Raw genomic sequence first — 14,844 nt, 5'->3', positions numbered from 1 at the left:
CTACAGTACATTTCTCTGAGCCTTGGTCCTGTCCACTGGTTTTTTTCCATGTAAAAATGCTTGCTGAGCAAACCCAAGGCCACTCTAAAGAGCCCCATGATGAAGAGGGTTGTGAAGCCGTTTCCATGACTATGCAACGTACACTGTAGTGCACCTGCCTGACTCCTCTGCTGGGTCCTCTCGGAGTGCCTATCTGTCAAGGTGACCCATTCCGCTCAGCTGTATCGTCACACTGCAGGCAAATCACAACACTACTTCATAAGCAAACTATACCCAGGATAGGCAAACACTTTATAGTGTCCACCTTATGTGAGGTGAAAAATTAAAGAAAGAGAAAAAAGTTTTTTTTCTCCTCAACCTTTCCTTCTTTACTTTCTCTTCCTCCTCTTTTTAAAATCTATTTTGTTTCCAGGTGTTCAATACAGAGTTTTGGAAGAATAATCTATGACCTTGAAAAGAAAATTATTATTTGTTTAATCAAAGGTGATGCCGTCCTGACCTCTGTTTCTGGTCATCAGTCAAATTCAGAGGCTGTCGGAAAATCCAGGAAGACTGAGTTAGACCGGTCAAGAGGATTAACCTCACGACTTAAATGATTAGTAATGAATAAAACAGTCACCCACAAGGATTATTCCTATTACCTTGCATACTCAACACTCACCCCAGCTCATGGAGGAACATCAGGCTCAGAAAGTTTACAGTGAAGACTTGTTGGAGATCCTACATGAAGATGGTCCCTGATCAGACATGAGGTCACCTGAAGGGGATTTTACAAATTATACAAAGTACCTTTCTCAAAATTAGGACTTCAGCTGGGAATGGATTACAAGCAGTGTGTGAATTTCTCTGCCCCTCCTCAGCTTCACCAATTTCCATCCCTGGTTGATCTGAGCCTTACTGAACATGATATCAACCCCCTACTGAACCTTACTGAACACGATATCAACCCCCTACTCCTCTCGTTAAGACGCAAGGAGACCATTAGTGGCCAGAGGGGGTCAGTGCATTGTCTTATCTGAATGAAGGACAGTTGCTCCTATATCAGTGTCCTGCATTATTGCAATCCATTTCTTCCAGGCAGCGGAAGGTTTTTCTTCCCCCCAAACAACCACCGGAAGTCTCGACCACAGTTGCATTGGCAAAGTTAAAATCAGGTCAGAACCTAAGAGCCTTTAAAGGATGAACCACTCAAGAAGTCAAATTAGTCTCAAAATAGCTAAGTAAATTATTTGTTCTGCAAAAATTGCCATCACCGCCAAACCAAGCTAAAATACGTATTGTTTAGAAAAAGCAACCGTTTCTTCAGTAGACTTGCGTGGACGTGGGTGTTTTTAATAAGCAAAAAGGATACAGTCGCCAATGTATGATGAAAACTTAATAGGAACAACGTAGCTGTGTCATAGCCGCATATGACGTTAGGTTAGCTCTCCTGAACATCAGACGCGGTACGGTTGCTAAGTTGATAGGTACCAGCCAATCATAACTTGTGTTATTGAAAAGGCGCTGACGTTGAGCACACTTCAGCTACAAACCTGAGAAAACATGACAACAGACTGAAAATATGGGGGTTAGCAATTTCTTGTTGATGTCATCGATTCTTTGACTTGTTTAATTGAACAGTCAAGTGGTAAAATAATTAGATCGTGTCAAGCAATACACCAAACAGTCTGGTGAGTTTCTAATTGTGTACTAATTTTTCGTGGTTACATTTCGACGTGTTTTTTTAACGCTGACGTTGGCTAAAGTTGGCTAGCTAACTTTACTGGCTCCAGACTGCTAGCTACGCCATAACATGACAGAGAGGTGCATGTGTATTGTGGGTTTGTTAGCTAAATATTCTATTTTTATGTACCTTGTTTATTGTTGTTCTTTGGTGAACGTTACTGAGTTACGATCAGTTGAATTTAGAGAGCTATAACAAGCGCTGGCTACAATCCCGCTAGATTGCTGGACAGCTAATCTCGCGAACCTTAGACTAAATGTTTTCGTAGGTTAGCATTACAGAGTGATTTGTTGCTTATCTATTAGCCCGCCATATATGTATTATAAAAGTTAATGTTTTAGATAAGTTAGCTATCTACTTATTGTCAGTCTATTTTAGATTCCTGCAACGGAGAGTAATTGTATTAATTTTGCTGGCGAGGTAGCTTAGTTTGCAGGCTATCGACTAACGCAGGTAACGATAATTATCGATATAGTCTCATGGAAGTTATGATAACTATGCTGGTACGGTGCCTCACCCTACAGGGTTGCATTTTCCACGACTGAACGCTAACCTGGCTATCGCTAGCCAACTCGCTGTAATGACGGTTGGACGTCTTTGTATATGGACGTCTTTGCTGGCTAAAGTTATTTTATTTGTGGCTGTTTCCAGAGGTTGGAAAGACCAGCTGTCAGAAAATAACATAAAAAGTCCTGCCATGTGTTTCTTCTACCCATGAGCTCAGACAGCTGATTCTCGATAATTAGTTCTACCTCCTGGCGGAAGAATTGTGCTAATGAGCAACTCCTGGTGATTGGAACAAAATACTGGGGAGTACTTTAACTTTCTGGAAGTGGATTTTCCACTGCCGCCTGTTTTGTCTGTACTTTACATTAAGGCCTCTTTGGTAGTTAGCTTGCTGGTTGGGAAGATATTATTTTACACGTTCATGCCGCTTGATCAGTTGTCTCAAGTGTACTCGCAGCGGTCGTGTTGACAAAATGAACGTATCTAGTCATAAATGAAATACCAGTGATAAAAAACAATCTGGTGTAGTAAGTTGACGTTACTTATGTCGTTAGTAATAGGCTTATCTTCTGTCACATTCACAAGTGTTCAATATTGTATCGTGATAGTTGATACATCAAAGTGACGTGTGTTCATATTTTCTTCTTAACAGACACCACCTACTAGCAAACGGACTACGAAGAACATGAAGGCCAGCTAGCCAACTTGGTTTTTATGTCTGCGTTCAAGTCATCACCCTCAGTCTCTTTATAAAGCTTTAATATAGAGTGGTGAATTGGGCTTTGGGCTTCACGAAAAGTACATGGTGTTTCTGTGGGTTTATTAGGCTCATTTTCAACATGGCCGCAGCAAACACAACCAAAACATCCTGGAGATTACGTGAGTATCTGTCTCTGCTTGGCACGGTGCTCCTAATCTAGGCTCACTCTTAACACATGTATCCTTCTATCCCAGTGGTCTCCAACCCTGGTCCTGAAGAGCTACAGGGTCTGCTGGTTTTCATAGTGACTCTGCACTTCATGAATCAATTAGAGCTGTTGATTACACAGTTAACTCAACTCCCCTGGTGTCTTGGGTCTCAACTGGGTGCTGATTTTAAGGTGAAAACAAAAACCAGCAAACCCTGTATCTCTCCAGGACCAGGGTTGGAGACCACTGTTCTATCCTGATCCTCTAGCACTTTCATATTACACTTGTGTCTTTATCCAGCACTTATATTGCACTTGTATCTTCATCATGATATTGTATGACTGACTCTGTCATATGTTGTCGTCATTGCTCATTCTAGATTGACTTGTCTTAACTTTATGACCTAGCCTATGCTTACTGACTGTGTGAACTGGACTTGATGTTCATGGCTATGGATAACTGTTGCATAATGAGTATTGAACCTTATCGGACCCATGTTTTGTAGTTGTCCAATGACCTTCGGTATGCACGTATTGTACTTCGCTTTGGATGAAAGGATCTGCCAAATCAATGTCTTGTGATGTAATATCTCTGTCATTTGAAAGCAAAATTTAAGGGTTATGGACTGCATTTATGTATGACTGCATTTATATAGTGCTTTTATCCAAAGCGCTTTACAATTGATGCCTCTCATTCACCCATTCACACACACTCATACACCAATGGTGAAAGGCTGCCATGCAAGGTACCAATCAGCTCGTTGGGAGCAATTAGGGGTCAGGTGTCTTGCTCAGGGACGCTTCGACACGCCCAGGGCGGGGGGGATCGAACCGGCAACCCTCCGACTGGCAGACGGCCGCTCTTACCTCCTGAGCTATGTCGCCCCCTTAACGGGTTATAACGCCATTAGCTGCTCTTGCATTTCTGATAAATTAACCATCGCCTCGGCTGAGGAGTGCCCTGTGGAAATGCTGACGGCGCTTGCCGTGGCTGCGGAGATGACCGGGACCTGTGGCTTGTTGTGTGTCCTCCCTCGGGGTGACGTACTCGCTTGGTGTTTTTGTTGATTTTGCTCCCGTTTGACCGCAGAGGAGATTGTGGCCCACTCCAGCAACGTGTCCTCGCTGGCCCTGGGGAAGACCTCTGGTCGGCTGCTGGCCACCGGCGGAGAGGACTGCCGAGTCAACATCTGGGCTGTCAGCAAACCCAACTGCATCATGGTATAATTTGCGTAATTACTCTGTTCTTGCGGCTCCTCTCCTTTCTCCACCTTTCCTGTAGAGCGCCCCCTGTCTTGTAACGTCTCTTAATTGCTTGGCTTTCGGGCCTCCTCCTGCAAGGCTTCTTTGCACATCCTGTCCTTTTTTTGTCAAGTCGGGTTATGGCTCTCCTTTATGCATTTTGCGCCCTCATGTTGATTCTGGAGGAAGCATCTGAGCTCTTGATTGGTTGTGGAGAATGTGTATGAGCCCTGAGCTTGGATTGTAAATGGTGAATGGGGTTGGGGGGGGGACCTGGGGTCGAGCTTGCCCTGCCGCGGCCTAACTGCCGCCCCTCTCCCTCTCTGTGAAAGAGCCTGACGGGCCACAACACGCCGGTGGAGTGCATCCAGTTCAGCAGCTCCGAGGAGCAGGTGGTCGCCGGGTCACAGTCCGGCTCGCTTCGCGTCTGGGACCTGGAGGCGGCTAAAAGTGAGTGTGTGTGCGTGCGTGTCGTGCGTGTGTGCGTGTGTGTGTGTGTGTGATCTGGAGGCGGCTAAAAGTGAGTGTGTGTGAGTGTGAGTGTGTGTGTGTGTAGGGAAAGCGTTGTGAGTGTCTCTCTCCGCTCCAGTTCTCAGGACGCTGATGGGGCACAAGGCGAACATCTGCAGTCTGGATTTCCACCCTTTCGGGGAGTACCTGGCCTCGGGCTCCATGGACACAAACATCAAGGTGAGAGAGAGCTGGGGTCACCTCCCTCTCAGCTCGGCTCAGCTCCGCCCCCCCCCCCCCATTTAGGGCAGCTGCAAAATGAAGAGGGCGCTCATCTTCATCTTGAGATGAAGATCTGGTGTCTTTAACTTGTTGTGAACGAATAAATCGCGCCTTGTGATGTGTCAGGGATTTGAAACAAAAAATACGAAATACCAGTACTGTGGCGCATTTCATTAATGCTACACATGCACTTGACCTGAAGCACCACATATGGGGCAACAGGGCTGCACAAGTAAATATTTATATATTTTTTTCAAATTCACTAATGAATTAAATTCACTATTTGATGAATTAATTATGAAACGATGTCTCTTTCAGCTTTGGGACGTGAGGAGAAAAGGATGTGTGTTCAGGTATAAGGTAGGAATCTCTGTCCCTGGAGCCCCGAGCACTAAATGGTCTTAATTTTAAATCCGCCGTTTCGAGTGCTCGTCACCGACAGCTGCCCTTTCCTTTTCCGCTTGCGCCCGCGGCGAACCCGGGGTGACCGGCGGCGTGCGATTGCTTTGGCAGCGACCTCTAGAGAGCGCGCCCAGAAGTCGCCGGTGTGTGTGTGTGTGTGTGTGTGGAAGCCATGGCCATGTCCACAGGCTTGTGCTCAGAGGTCTTAGGCGAAATGGAGAGCAAAGCGGCTAGCAAATATTTTGCGGCTAGCAAAATATTGCTCAGCTTCCTCCATTATAGGCAGTCGCGGTATATGGGGGGGAGAAGATGTTTCTTGTGCCCATAATGTTTCCTGTCGGTGCGAATTGAGATGCAAATGGCTAACCTGCATTTTGTTTGCTTTATCCGTACTGGTATGCTTTCTGCTACTCAAGTGAAGGACATCAGACAGCAACTGAAATATATTTGGGCCCTTATGAAGTTTTTTATAAATGTGGACCTAAATAAAGAATTAAAGTGTGTGTGTGTGTGTGTGTCCGCGGCCGTTTATCTCGTTAGCCGTGGGCGTCTGGACGGACGCTGGCGGGCTAATGGTAGCGCGCGCGCCGCGCTGCCGCTGAGATGGCGGATTAGCCTGGGATTCGGCGCGGTGACCTCGCCCCGCCTCTGTCTCGGCCAGGGGAGGGGGGCGGGCTCACGCTGGCTGGACTCCGCCCCCCTCTCGTTTGCATGCTCGGTTTACAAGCCCGCTCCTTCGTTATTGGAGCGGTGCCGATAGAAGCTGAGCATTCCGCCTTCCCTATAGTTTGTGCTTTTTTTTTTGTTGGCATTACCGGTTTGCGCACGTTTGTCATATATTGAAAGTGCAGCTTAATTAAGGAACTGTAACTGCCCCCCCCCCCTTATTTCTTCAATAAAGTTTTGCACTGGGTCTGTATGTTTTTGTGTGTGTGGGAAGCGTGGAAACTTGCTGAGCGGGCATCTTTGGCTGCGTCGGGTCAAACCTGGTCGAATACCTATTTGTTTGGGATTCAAATACTTTTCTATGCTTTACTGATCTTTACTGATCAGGTTGCTCCAGGCAAGATCAAAAGAGCACAGAAAAGTATTTGAATCCGAAAGCAAATGAGTATTTGACCCATGTCTGGTTGGCGTGTGCGTGACTGGCTCCAGAGTGCCGATGTCATCCTGTCTCTCTCAGGGTCACACGCAGGCGGTCCGGTGCCTGGCCTTCAGCCCGGACGGGAAGTGGCTGGCCTCGGCCAGTGACGACAGCACTATAAAGGTACAGAAATACGACAAAAAAGAGACGGAAATAAAGCAGGGAGTCCAGTCATGGAGGCTGTCCACTTAGTCTACTTTAGAGTTTTAGTGCTGTGCCTTGGTTAGAAAAAAAAATGTATTTTTTTTCCTGACTGCTTCTGCATAATATTTACAATGAGTCGTGCTCATGTAATTTAATTGCTTGAAAGCTAAATTTAATGTGCAAATCCGATGTGTCTTCATGTTGGTCCTTGCCTTACAGGTTAATAAAATTAATATTATATTAATTATATTATATTAATATTAATATTAATTATAATTAATAAAATTACACTTGACTGTGTTGGGGGCAGCACATGTCACAGAAAGACCCCAGTTGCCCCTTCATGTTGAGCAAATTTGTTCCATGCAGTGAGCTGAGTGAAATAGACTGAAATGCATTTTGGGAGTTGTAGTTTATGGACTCGCTTTGGATAAAAGCGTCTGCCATATAAAATTTAATGTAATGTAGTAGATGTCGTTCGCTGTACAGTTCGCTATGGAACTGCAGAGCAGCTGTGGCGAGCACTGCTGGGCTGAATGGCCTGCTCTCGCAGTGACTCTAGCAGTGCGTGGCGCGGGGCTGAGTCCCTCTGAGGCTGACGTCTCTCCCTTCAGCTGTGGGACCTGACGGCCGGGAAGATGATCACAGAGTTCGCCGCTCACACCGGCGCCGTCAACATCGTCCAGTTTCACCCCAACGAGTACCTGCTGGCCTCTGGCAGCTCCGACAGGTGGGTCACCGTGGAGAGAGAGGGTTATAATCGAGCGATACGGCACGAGAGGCTCTGTTGGACTGCATGCGCGGGATAATGCCTGGTTCCCTCTCCCCTACAGGACCATCAAGCTGTGGGACCTGGAGAAGTTCAAAATGATCGGCTCGTCAGAGGGACAGACGGGGCCTGTCAGGTGTGTGTTCTCTCTTCCTGTCTCTCTGGTGCACTGTGGGATTGAGTGGTGTTCAATACAGGCGTTTCCCCTGCTGCAGGTGCATTGTGGGATTGAGTGGTGTTTAATACAGATGTTTCCTGTTGCAGGTGCACTGTGGGATTGAGTGGTGTTTAATTCAGGTGTTTCCTTCTGCAGGTGCATTGTGGGATTGAGTGGTGTTTAATACAGGTGTTTCCTGTTTCCTGCTGCAGGTGCACTGTGGGATTGAGTGGTTTAATCAGTGTTTCCTTCTGCAGGTGCATTATGGGATTGAGCGGTGTTTAATGCAGCTGTTTCCTGTTTCCTGCTGTAGGTGCATTATGGGATTGAGCGGTGTTTAATGCAGCTGTTTGCTGCCGTAGGTGCATTATGGGATTGAGCGGTGTTTAATGCAGCTGTTCCCCTGTTGCAGGTGCATTATGGGATTGAGCGGTGTTTAATGCAGCTGTTCCCCTGCTGCAGGTGCATATGCTTCAGTCCGGACGGGTGCTGCCTGTACAGTGGGTCCCAGGACACCCTGCGGGTGCACGGCTGGGAGCCCGACCGCTGCTTCGATGTGGTGCCCGTGGGCTGGGGCAGGGTGGCCGACCTGGCCACCTGTAACAACCAGCTGGTGAGAGTCCTGCAGTACGACACGCCGCAGTACAGCCAGTACGACACCGCAGTACGCCGACCAGTACGCACGCTACAGACGCACGACACGCAGTACCACACCACATGCATACAGAGGCAGTACACACATCACACAGCAAACCCCAGTAGCAAGTGTGTGCGCGCGCGTGCGCTGCGTGAGGAGGTCATTTTAGCGGTGATGTTCCTACGTCCCTCTCTCCCCCTCAGATCGGAGTGTCGTATAACCTGACCAACGTCTCGTCCTACGTGGTGGACCTGAACCGGGTGAAGAAGTCTGGTTCTGTGATCCACGGCCTGATCCAGGATGACAAGCCGCTCCCCGAGCCCGCGGCCAAAGGATCCACCATCCGCCGCAACTACGAGCGCCCGCTCACCACCTGCGCCAAGCAGAGGTTCCGCCCCGCCCCCCATCTCTCTGTCTCTTTCTCTCTCTCCCCTCTCTCCCTCTCTCTTTCCCCCTCTCTCTCTCTCTCTCCCCTCTCTCCTCTCTTCCTCTCTCTCCTCTCTCCTCTCTCTCCTCTTTCTCTCTCTCTCTCCCTCTTTTCTGTCTCTCTTTCTCTTCTCTCTCTCTCTCTCGCTTTCCCTCTTTTCTGTCTCTCCCCCCTCTTTTTCTCTCTCTCTCTCCCTTCTTTCTCTCTCTCCTCTCTCTCTCTCTCTCTCTTTCTCTCTCTTTCTCTCGCTCTCCCTCTTTTTCTCTCTCTCTTTCTCTCACCATCTCTCTCTCTCCCTCTCTCCTCCTCTTTTTCTCTCTCTCCCCCTTTTTCTCTCTCTCTCTCTTTCTCTCCCCATCTCTCTCTCTCTCCCTCTCAAATTAAAATTCAGAGCTTGAAATTTTGCCAGCAACAATGAACAAGTGTACAGCAATACATTTAAGCGTTAGCGTATAATTAGTAAATGCTGTTAGCATGTTATATCAGTGACATCAGCGAGGATGATGGCAATGCTGAATAGTAATTGCTTTTGGGAGGGGGAAATAGGTTAGGTCTGAATCGTGTTCCCTGTGTGAACTAAACTGTGTTCTTGGCTAGAAATGGCTGTACAAAATAAGTATTGTACCTTACTGAACCTGTGTTAAGCAGTTGTCTATGACCGTGAAATGCACTTTTTGTACGTCGCTTTGGGTAAAAGCATCTGCCAAATAAATGTAACGTAAATGAACCTGTCACTCCGGGGCCCTCCTCCTCGGACGCGGTCGTCACGGTTGTCGCGGTAACGCTGGCCCCTCCTACAGGGTGAAGCAGAACTCGGAGTCGGACCGGCGCAGCCCGGAAGGGGAGAGGCGGAGCCCCAGCAGCGAGGACGAGCGCGACGAGAAGGAGTCCACCGCGGAAATCCGCAACGCCGAGGACTACAAGGAGATCTTCCAGCCGAAGAGCGCCATCTGTAGGCCACTCCAGTCTTCACACGCTTTTTTTATTTGGATTTATTTTGTTATGTGGAGATACGCCCCATTCAAAGCTATAATTTTGTTTTGCAAATTACAAATGAGTTTTTCTGAAACATGCAGTGTGCAGTGTGAAGGCATACAGATTATACGGCATGTAAGATAAACCGTGTGCTACCTGTTTTTTCAGTAATGCAATGCAATGTTTTACTAGATAAAGTGAACAAACTCTTAATTTGGGCAATTTTCCCATAGAAACAAAACCAGAATTATTATTTTTTTAAGCCTGTTGTTTGTGTCAACTGCACTCCGTTCTCTCCCTCAGCTCGCACCCCCCCAAAGAAAAGTGAACCTTTCCCTGCTCCACTTGAGGATGGTGAGTGCACCCCCTCCTCCTCCCCAGGACTTGGTTTGATCTGTTTTGTGGCCAGGCAGTGTCTTCAAGTCTCTGCCACTTAGGATAACAGTCCTGATATAACAGTCAGCATATTTTTATTACCGTATTTATTTAATTGCCCAAGTTCAGACCGAAGGAAAGGGTCACACCACAGAAAGGTACCTGCAAATGAATGGTAACGATGGCCAATCGCTGAGATTTATTTGGGCAGTAAGTGGGCTTCTGTGGTGGTCGTCATGGTTACTTTGTTTGAAGACATACAGATGTGCTGTGGGGCCTAATGGACTTTCCCCTTGTTGTTTTTTTTCCCCTCCCAGAGAGTTTTGTGGTGAAGCCCAACCCAGCTCTGGAGATGGTGACCCCCGTGCTGGACAGACAGGCGGTAGGTGCTGGTGATGCTGGTGCTGGAGGTGCTGGGTGGGGGGGACGGTTAAGGCTCTGTCTTTACCGTCTGTCTGTGTGTTTTTGCCCCCGTGGCAGCTGAAGAACCCCCCCATCGCCTCGTCCACGCCCGTGATCCGGGTGGAGCCCACGGTGGTGCCCGCGGCCGCCCGCCCCCTCCCGGTGATCGCCCCGGTGACTCGCCCCCCGCCAGTGGCGCCCCCTGCTGCCCGCCCGCAGCCTGGCGTCGCCCCCGTCCAGGCCAGACCCGAACCCGCCGTCATCTTCTCCACCCGCAACGAGCCCATCGGCCTCAACGTGGGAGACTTCCTCCCGGTGCGTCTGGAGCCGCACGCCTGCCCCGTGTCTGTCTGTGTCTCGTCTGTCTGTCGTGCCTTGCTGTCTGTTCGTCTGTCGTCGTGCCCCCGCTGTCTGTCTGGTCCCGTCTGTCTGTCTGTGCCCCCCGACTGTCTGTCTGTGTCCCGGTCTGTCTGTCTGTCTGTCTGTGTCCCGGCCTGTCTGTCTGTGTCCCGGTCTGTCTGTCTGTGCCCACCGTCTGTCTGTCTGTGTCCTGGTCTGTCTGTCTGCCCCCGTGTCTGTCTGTGTCTCGGTCTGTCTGTCTGTGCCCCTGCTGTCTGTGTCTGTCTGTGTCCCGTCTGTCTGTCTGCCTGTCTTCTGTCCGTCTGTCTGTCTGTGCCTCCCGTCTGTCTGTCTGTGTCCCGGTCTGTCTGTCTGTGCCCCCCGTCTGTCTGTCTGTGTCCCGGTCTGTCTGTCTGTGCCCCCCGACTGTCTGTCTGTGTCCCGGTCTGTCTGTCTGTCTGTGCCCCGTCTGTCTGTCTGTGCCCCGTCTGTCTGTCTGTGCCCCCGTCTGTCTGTCTGTGCCCCCGCTGTCTGTCTGTGCTCCCCGTCTGTCTGTCTGTGCCCCCGTCTGTCTGTCTGCCCCCGTGTCTGTCTGTGTTCCGGTCTGTCTGTGCCCCCCGTCTGTCTGTCTGTGCCGCCATGTCTGTCTGCACCACTGTCTGTCTGTACCTAAAACTGTCTGCGCCGCTGTCTGTCTGTGCCTACAAATGTCTGTGCCCATCTGACGTACACTAGATACCACCGTATGATGTGTGTAAAATAATGTTGAAGCAGTCAGATTAAACGCCCCGCCTCCCCCCCAGCCCTCCAGGAACAGCAAGCCGATGTCTCTGAGCGACGAGGACGCCCTGTCCCAGATCAGGAAGGGGCACGACACCATGTGCGTGATGCTGTCCAGCCGACACAAGAACCTGGACACGGTCAGAGCGGTGTGGAGCAGCGGGGACGTGAAGGCAAGGGCGGGGCCCGTCACTGAGCCCCCGTTTTTAAAGTTTTACAGCGATAAACGGCTCGGAGGTGCTGTAGACCTTCAGCTACTTTCAGCTTCTCCTGTCTCACTGCAGACTTCTCTGGACTCCGCGGTGTCCATCAACGACCTGTCCATCGTGGTGGACATCCTGAACATCGTCAACCTCAAGCCGTGAGCGTCCGTCCTGCCCTCCGGGTTTGACTGCAGTGCCGCGTTCCCAAGGGCACTGCGTGATGATGTAATCTCATTGTGATGTCATAAGAGTGTCCGGGTTACCGTTGTAAAGCGGCTCCTGGTGTCGGGTTTTTCTCCCCAGGTCGCTATGGAAACTGGACCTCTGCACCGCCATCTTGCCGCAGATCGAGGTGCTTCTGCAGAGCAAGTACGAGAGGTGAGAGGGGTCAGGGGCGCACGTGTGCAGCGTGCGACAGAGCGTAGCCCCGCCTCTGCATGTGACAGAGCTTAACCCCGCCTCCAGACTCTCTCACCTCCTCTCGTTCTCTTCCTCTGTGTCCGGCAGCTATGTGCAGACGGGGTGCACCTCCCTGAAGCTCATCCTCAAACGCTTCTGGCCCCTCATCTCAGACACGCTCACGGCGCCCCCCTCTGTCGGGGTGGACATCACGCGGGAGGAAAGGTATGAGGAAGCTCGATTCATTTTACTTCCTGTTTATGAATTTTCTCTCAGTGCATCTCGTTGTTTTTAACTGTTTTTTCCTAGTAATTTGTTCCTTAAAATTTGATATGATTTTAATAGTGTTCTTAGAAAAAAAGTATTCAATCATACTATTAGAACTATATTCATATCTATTATTGTATATAATGTTATGCCTGCACCACCTGCAGTACCAGCAAACATTTCACTCACTTGTTTTGTGCTTGGTCATTGACGTGGGGAAGTTGTGCTTGAATGAGTGCTCGTAACCTAGCGACTGTCTGTGCCCTCAGGCATCAGAAGTGCAAGACCTGCTACAAGCAGCTGAAGAACCTGAGCAACATGGTGAAGAACAAGGCGGGGCAGGTGGGTCGCCATGGCAGCGCCTTCAGGGAGCTGCAGCTGCTCATGGCTCCGCTGGACGCCTGACTGCGCAGACGGCCTCTCCTGGGCTCCAACGCCGCCACAGTCTGCGCAGCCGTCTGCTTCAGCGACTGCCGTCTGCGTGGCCTGCCTGTCTACACTCCCTGCTGTCTGCGCAGCCAGAGTCTGTCCCTTAATCTCCGATGTCTGCACAGCCTCGTCTTCCTCACCTCAGGATGCTGACTGCGCCACCACTCAGCTTGCTGATAGGCTGATGAAATGGCTTCAGCCAATGAGATGAGCCATCGAGTAGGTCCCAGCTTCGCTGCGCCTGTGCATCGTGGAGTCTGAAGGACACAACCAGTACACTGAGACTTTAGACACTTTTTATAACACTACTGTTTTTCCAAAAGTATCTTGTGGGTGAAGACCACATTGTCTTCTAGATCATTCCAAAAAAGAATAAATTGTTTCCAACTCGAACGTTCAGGTTCTTGACACCTGGTGCACACACCTGATCACCATAGCGACAGGGACAGGTCCTCGTGTTTGAAGCATTAAAACACAGCAGGTGTTTGAAGTCTCTCCCTTTCCTTTTTTTATATATTGTGTTTGAGGTGCTTGCCCAAGACGCACGTGTGAGAACTTTATCACAATCATATGTTTTACAAATAAAAAAAACTTAAAGAAAAAATGTGTATCTTTTTCTTGCCTTTCCTTTCTTCTACTGACAAGTCAAAATGTGCCCGGAACCTGAAGTTGGTCAAATTCCTGATGTGCTGTTTCTGGGCATATTTATTTTATCGAATTGCATTTTGATGGTCATATGTAGTACCCCACATGCCCACCAGAGTTCAGCCTTGGGTTGTTTGTCATAAAACCTGAAAATGCTGCTTTGTATTGGCACAGCAAGTATTATTTGCCGTGAATTTATTTTTATTTTTTGTTGGGGGGTGGGGGGAGGGGGGAGGGATAAATCTTTTCATTGGCCCTCACATGATTAGGCTGAATTGTGAGCGTATGTACAAAGACATTGCAGAGATTACTTTCAAATTTTATGAATAGACCGTTCAGACGAAACCGAATTCAAGACCAGCTGCACTTTTTGGGAAAAATTCCATGAAACGAGACTTTATTTTTTTCCTCTTGCGGCTGTGGGTACACGGTTTACAAAGATCACTTTTCAGGAACTAAACCATCACACTGTACTACTGGAATGTGAGCCGCTGAACTCTTGTCTTGTTTTTTGTGAGTACGGGAGGCCGAGATCCACTCCTGGCTCCGCGTTATCACCCCGAAAGAAGTTCTGTAGCGTGACTTGATCCGGCCGTTTACCGTACGCCGTCCGCTAACGAAAACGTTCCCGAAGACTCGAGGCAGAGACGGACCGTCATTTTCAGCTTTATTAAAAAGAACATACAAAAAAACACAACGGCGTAGAAATCTACGCCGGCAGCGTTCAGAAAACTCAAGCAAGCATGAGCAAATGTCCACAATTAACACGTGTTGTCGCCCCCCCCAACCCCAACCCCTCAACCCCCACCCCCCACCCCTGCCAAGGCGCCGTTGCAGCAGGGATCCTCTGGGTGGCGCTGTCGTGGCAACGTGGCAGAGACCCTGCTAGCCGCTAGCCGTAATCCTAAACATTATTATTCGCGCCCGAAGAGAGGCCCATTGATCTGAAGGATGCAGGTTCAGTCCTCAGCAGCGCCCCCTCCAGGTCACCGTTTCACCTGCGGTTACCGATCGGCTGCAGGTTGAAACAAAAATCCGCCAGTTCCCCAGCTGACTCGACCGCTAATGAGACAACAAGATTCTTCGCAGGAAGATGAGGGGAACAGAAATGCGTGCGCAGAGCAGCTACGGCTGTAGAGGTTTCCACTGCACAGAAGATGCACATTATTCATTAGTCATTATTGCCGAAATTAATTTAGTATATAAAACCATTACAATAAAATAAAAACTAGGTCCTG

The 14,844-nt window shown here is 49.1% G+C and overlaps 1 protein-coding gene across 2 annotated transcripts; it reads left to right on the top strand.

The window, feature by feature from the left end:
- The first annotated feature begins 1,510 nt into the window (after nucleotides 1-1,510).
- Nucleotides 1,511-13,565, top strand: katnb1 (katanin p80 (WD repeat containing) subunit B 1). 2 transcript variants are annotated; one of them, XM_064337364.1, is made up of 20 exons: nucleotides 1,511-1,670; nucleotides 2,883-3,109; nucleotides 4,229-4,359; nucleotides 4,713-4,830; nucleotides 4,970-5,070; nucleotides 5,431-5,472; nucleotides 6,698-6,781; nucleotides 7,417-7,532; nucleotides 7,636-7,707; nucleotides 8,191-8,341; nucleotides 8,569-8,753; nucleotides 9,593-9,744; nucleotides 10,071-10,121; nucleotides 10,460-10,524; nucleotides 10,623-10,859; nucleotides 11,687-11,836; nucleotides 11,948-12,024; nucleotides 12,170-12,244; nucleotides 12,374-12,490; nucleotides 12,802-13,565. In XM_064337364.1, the coding sequence occupies exons 2-20, from the start codon at nucleotides 3,070-3,072 to the stop codon at nucleotides 12,935-12,937; spliced, it is 2,100 nt and encodes a 699-aa protein (XP_064193434.1). In that variant the 5' UTR covers nucleotides 1,511-1,670; nucleotides 2,883-3,069; the 3' UTR covers nucleotides 12,938-13,565. The 2 variants fall into 2 exon arrangements, with proteins under 2 accessions (XP_064193434.1, XP_064193435.1); XM_064337365.1 differs by lacking the exon at nucleotides 1,511-1,670 and adding an exon at nucleotides 2,558-2,757.
- The last annotated feature ends 1,279 nt before the right edge of the window (nucleotides 13,566-14,844 follow it).

The sequence above is a fragment of the Anguilla rostrata genome, chromosome 5, assembly GCF_018555375.3.
Source record: "Anguilla rostrata isolate EN2019 chromosome 5, ASM1855537v3, whole genome shotgun sequence".
Lineage (NCBI taxonomy): Eukaryota > Metazoa > Chordata > Actinopteri > Anguilliformes > Anguillidae > Anguilla > Anguilla rostrata.
Note: the sequence above shows the minus strand (reverse complement) of the source record. Positions and strands in the feature narration are given on the sequence as shown.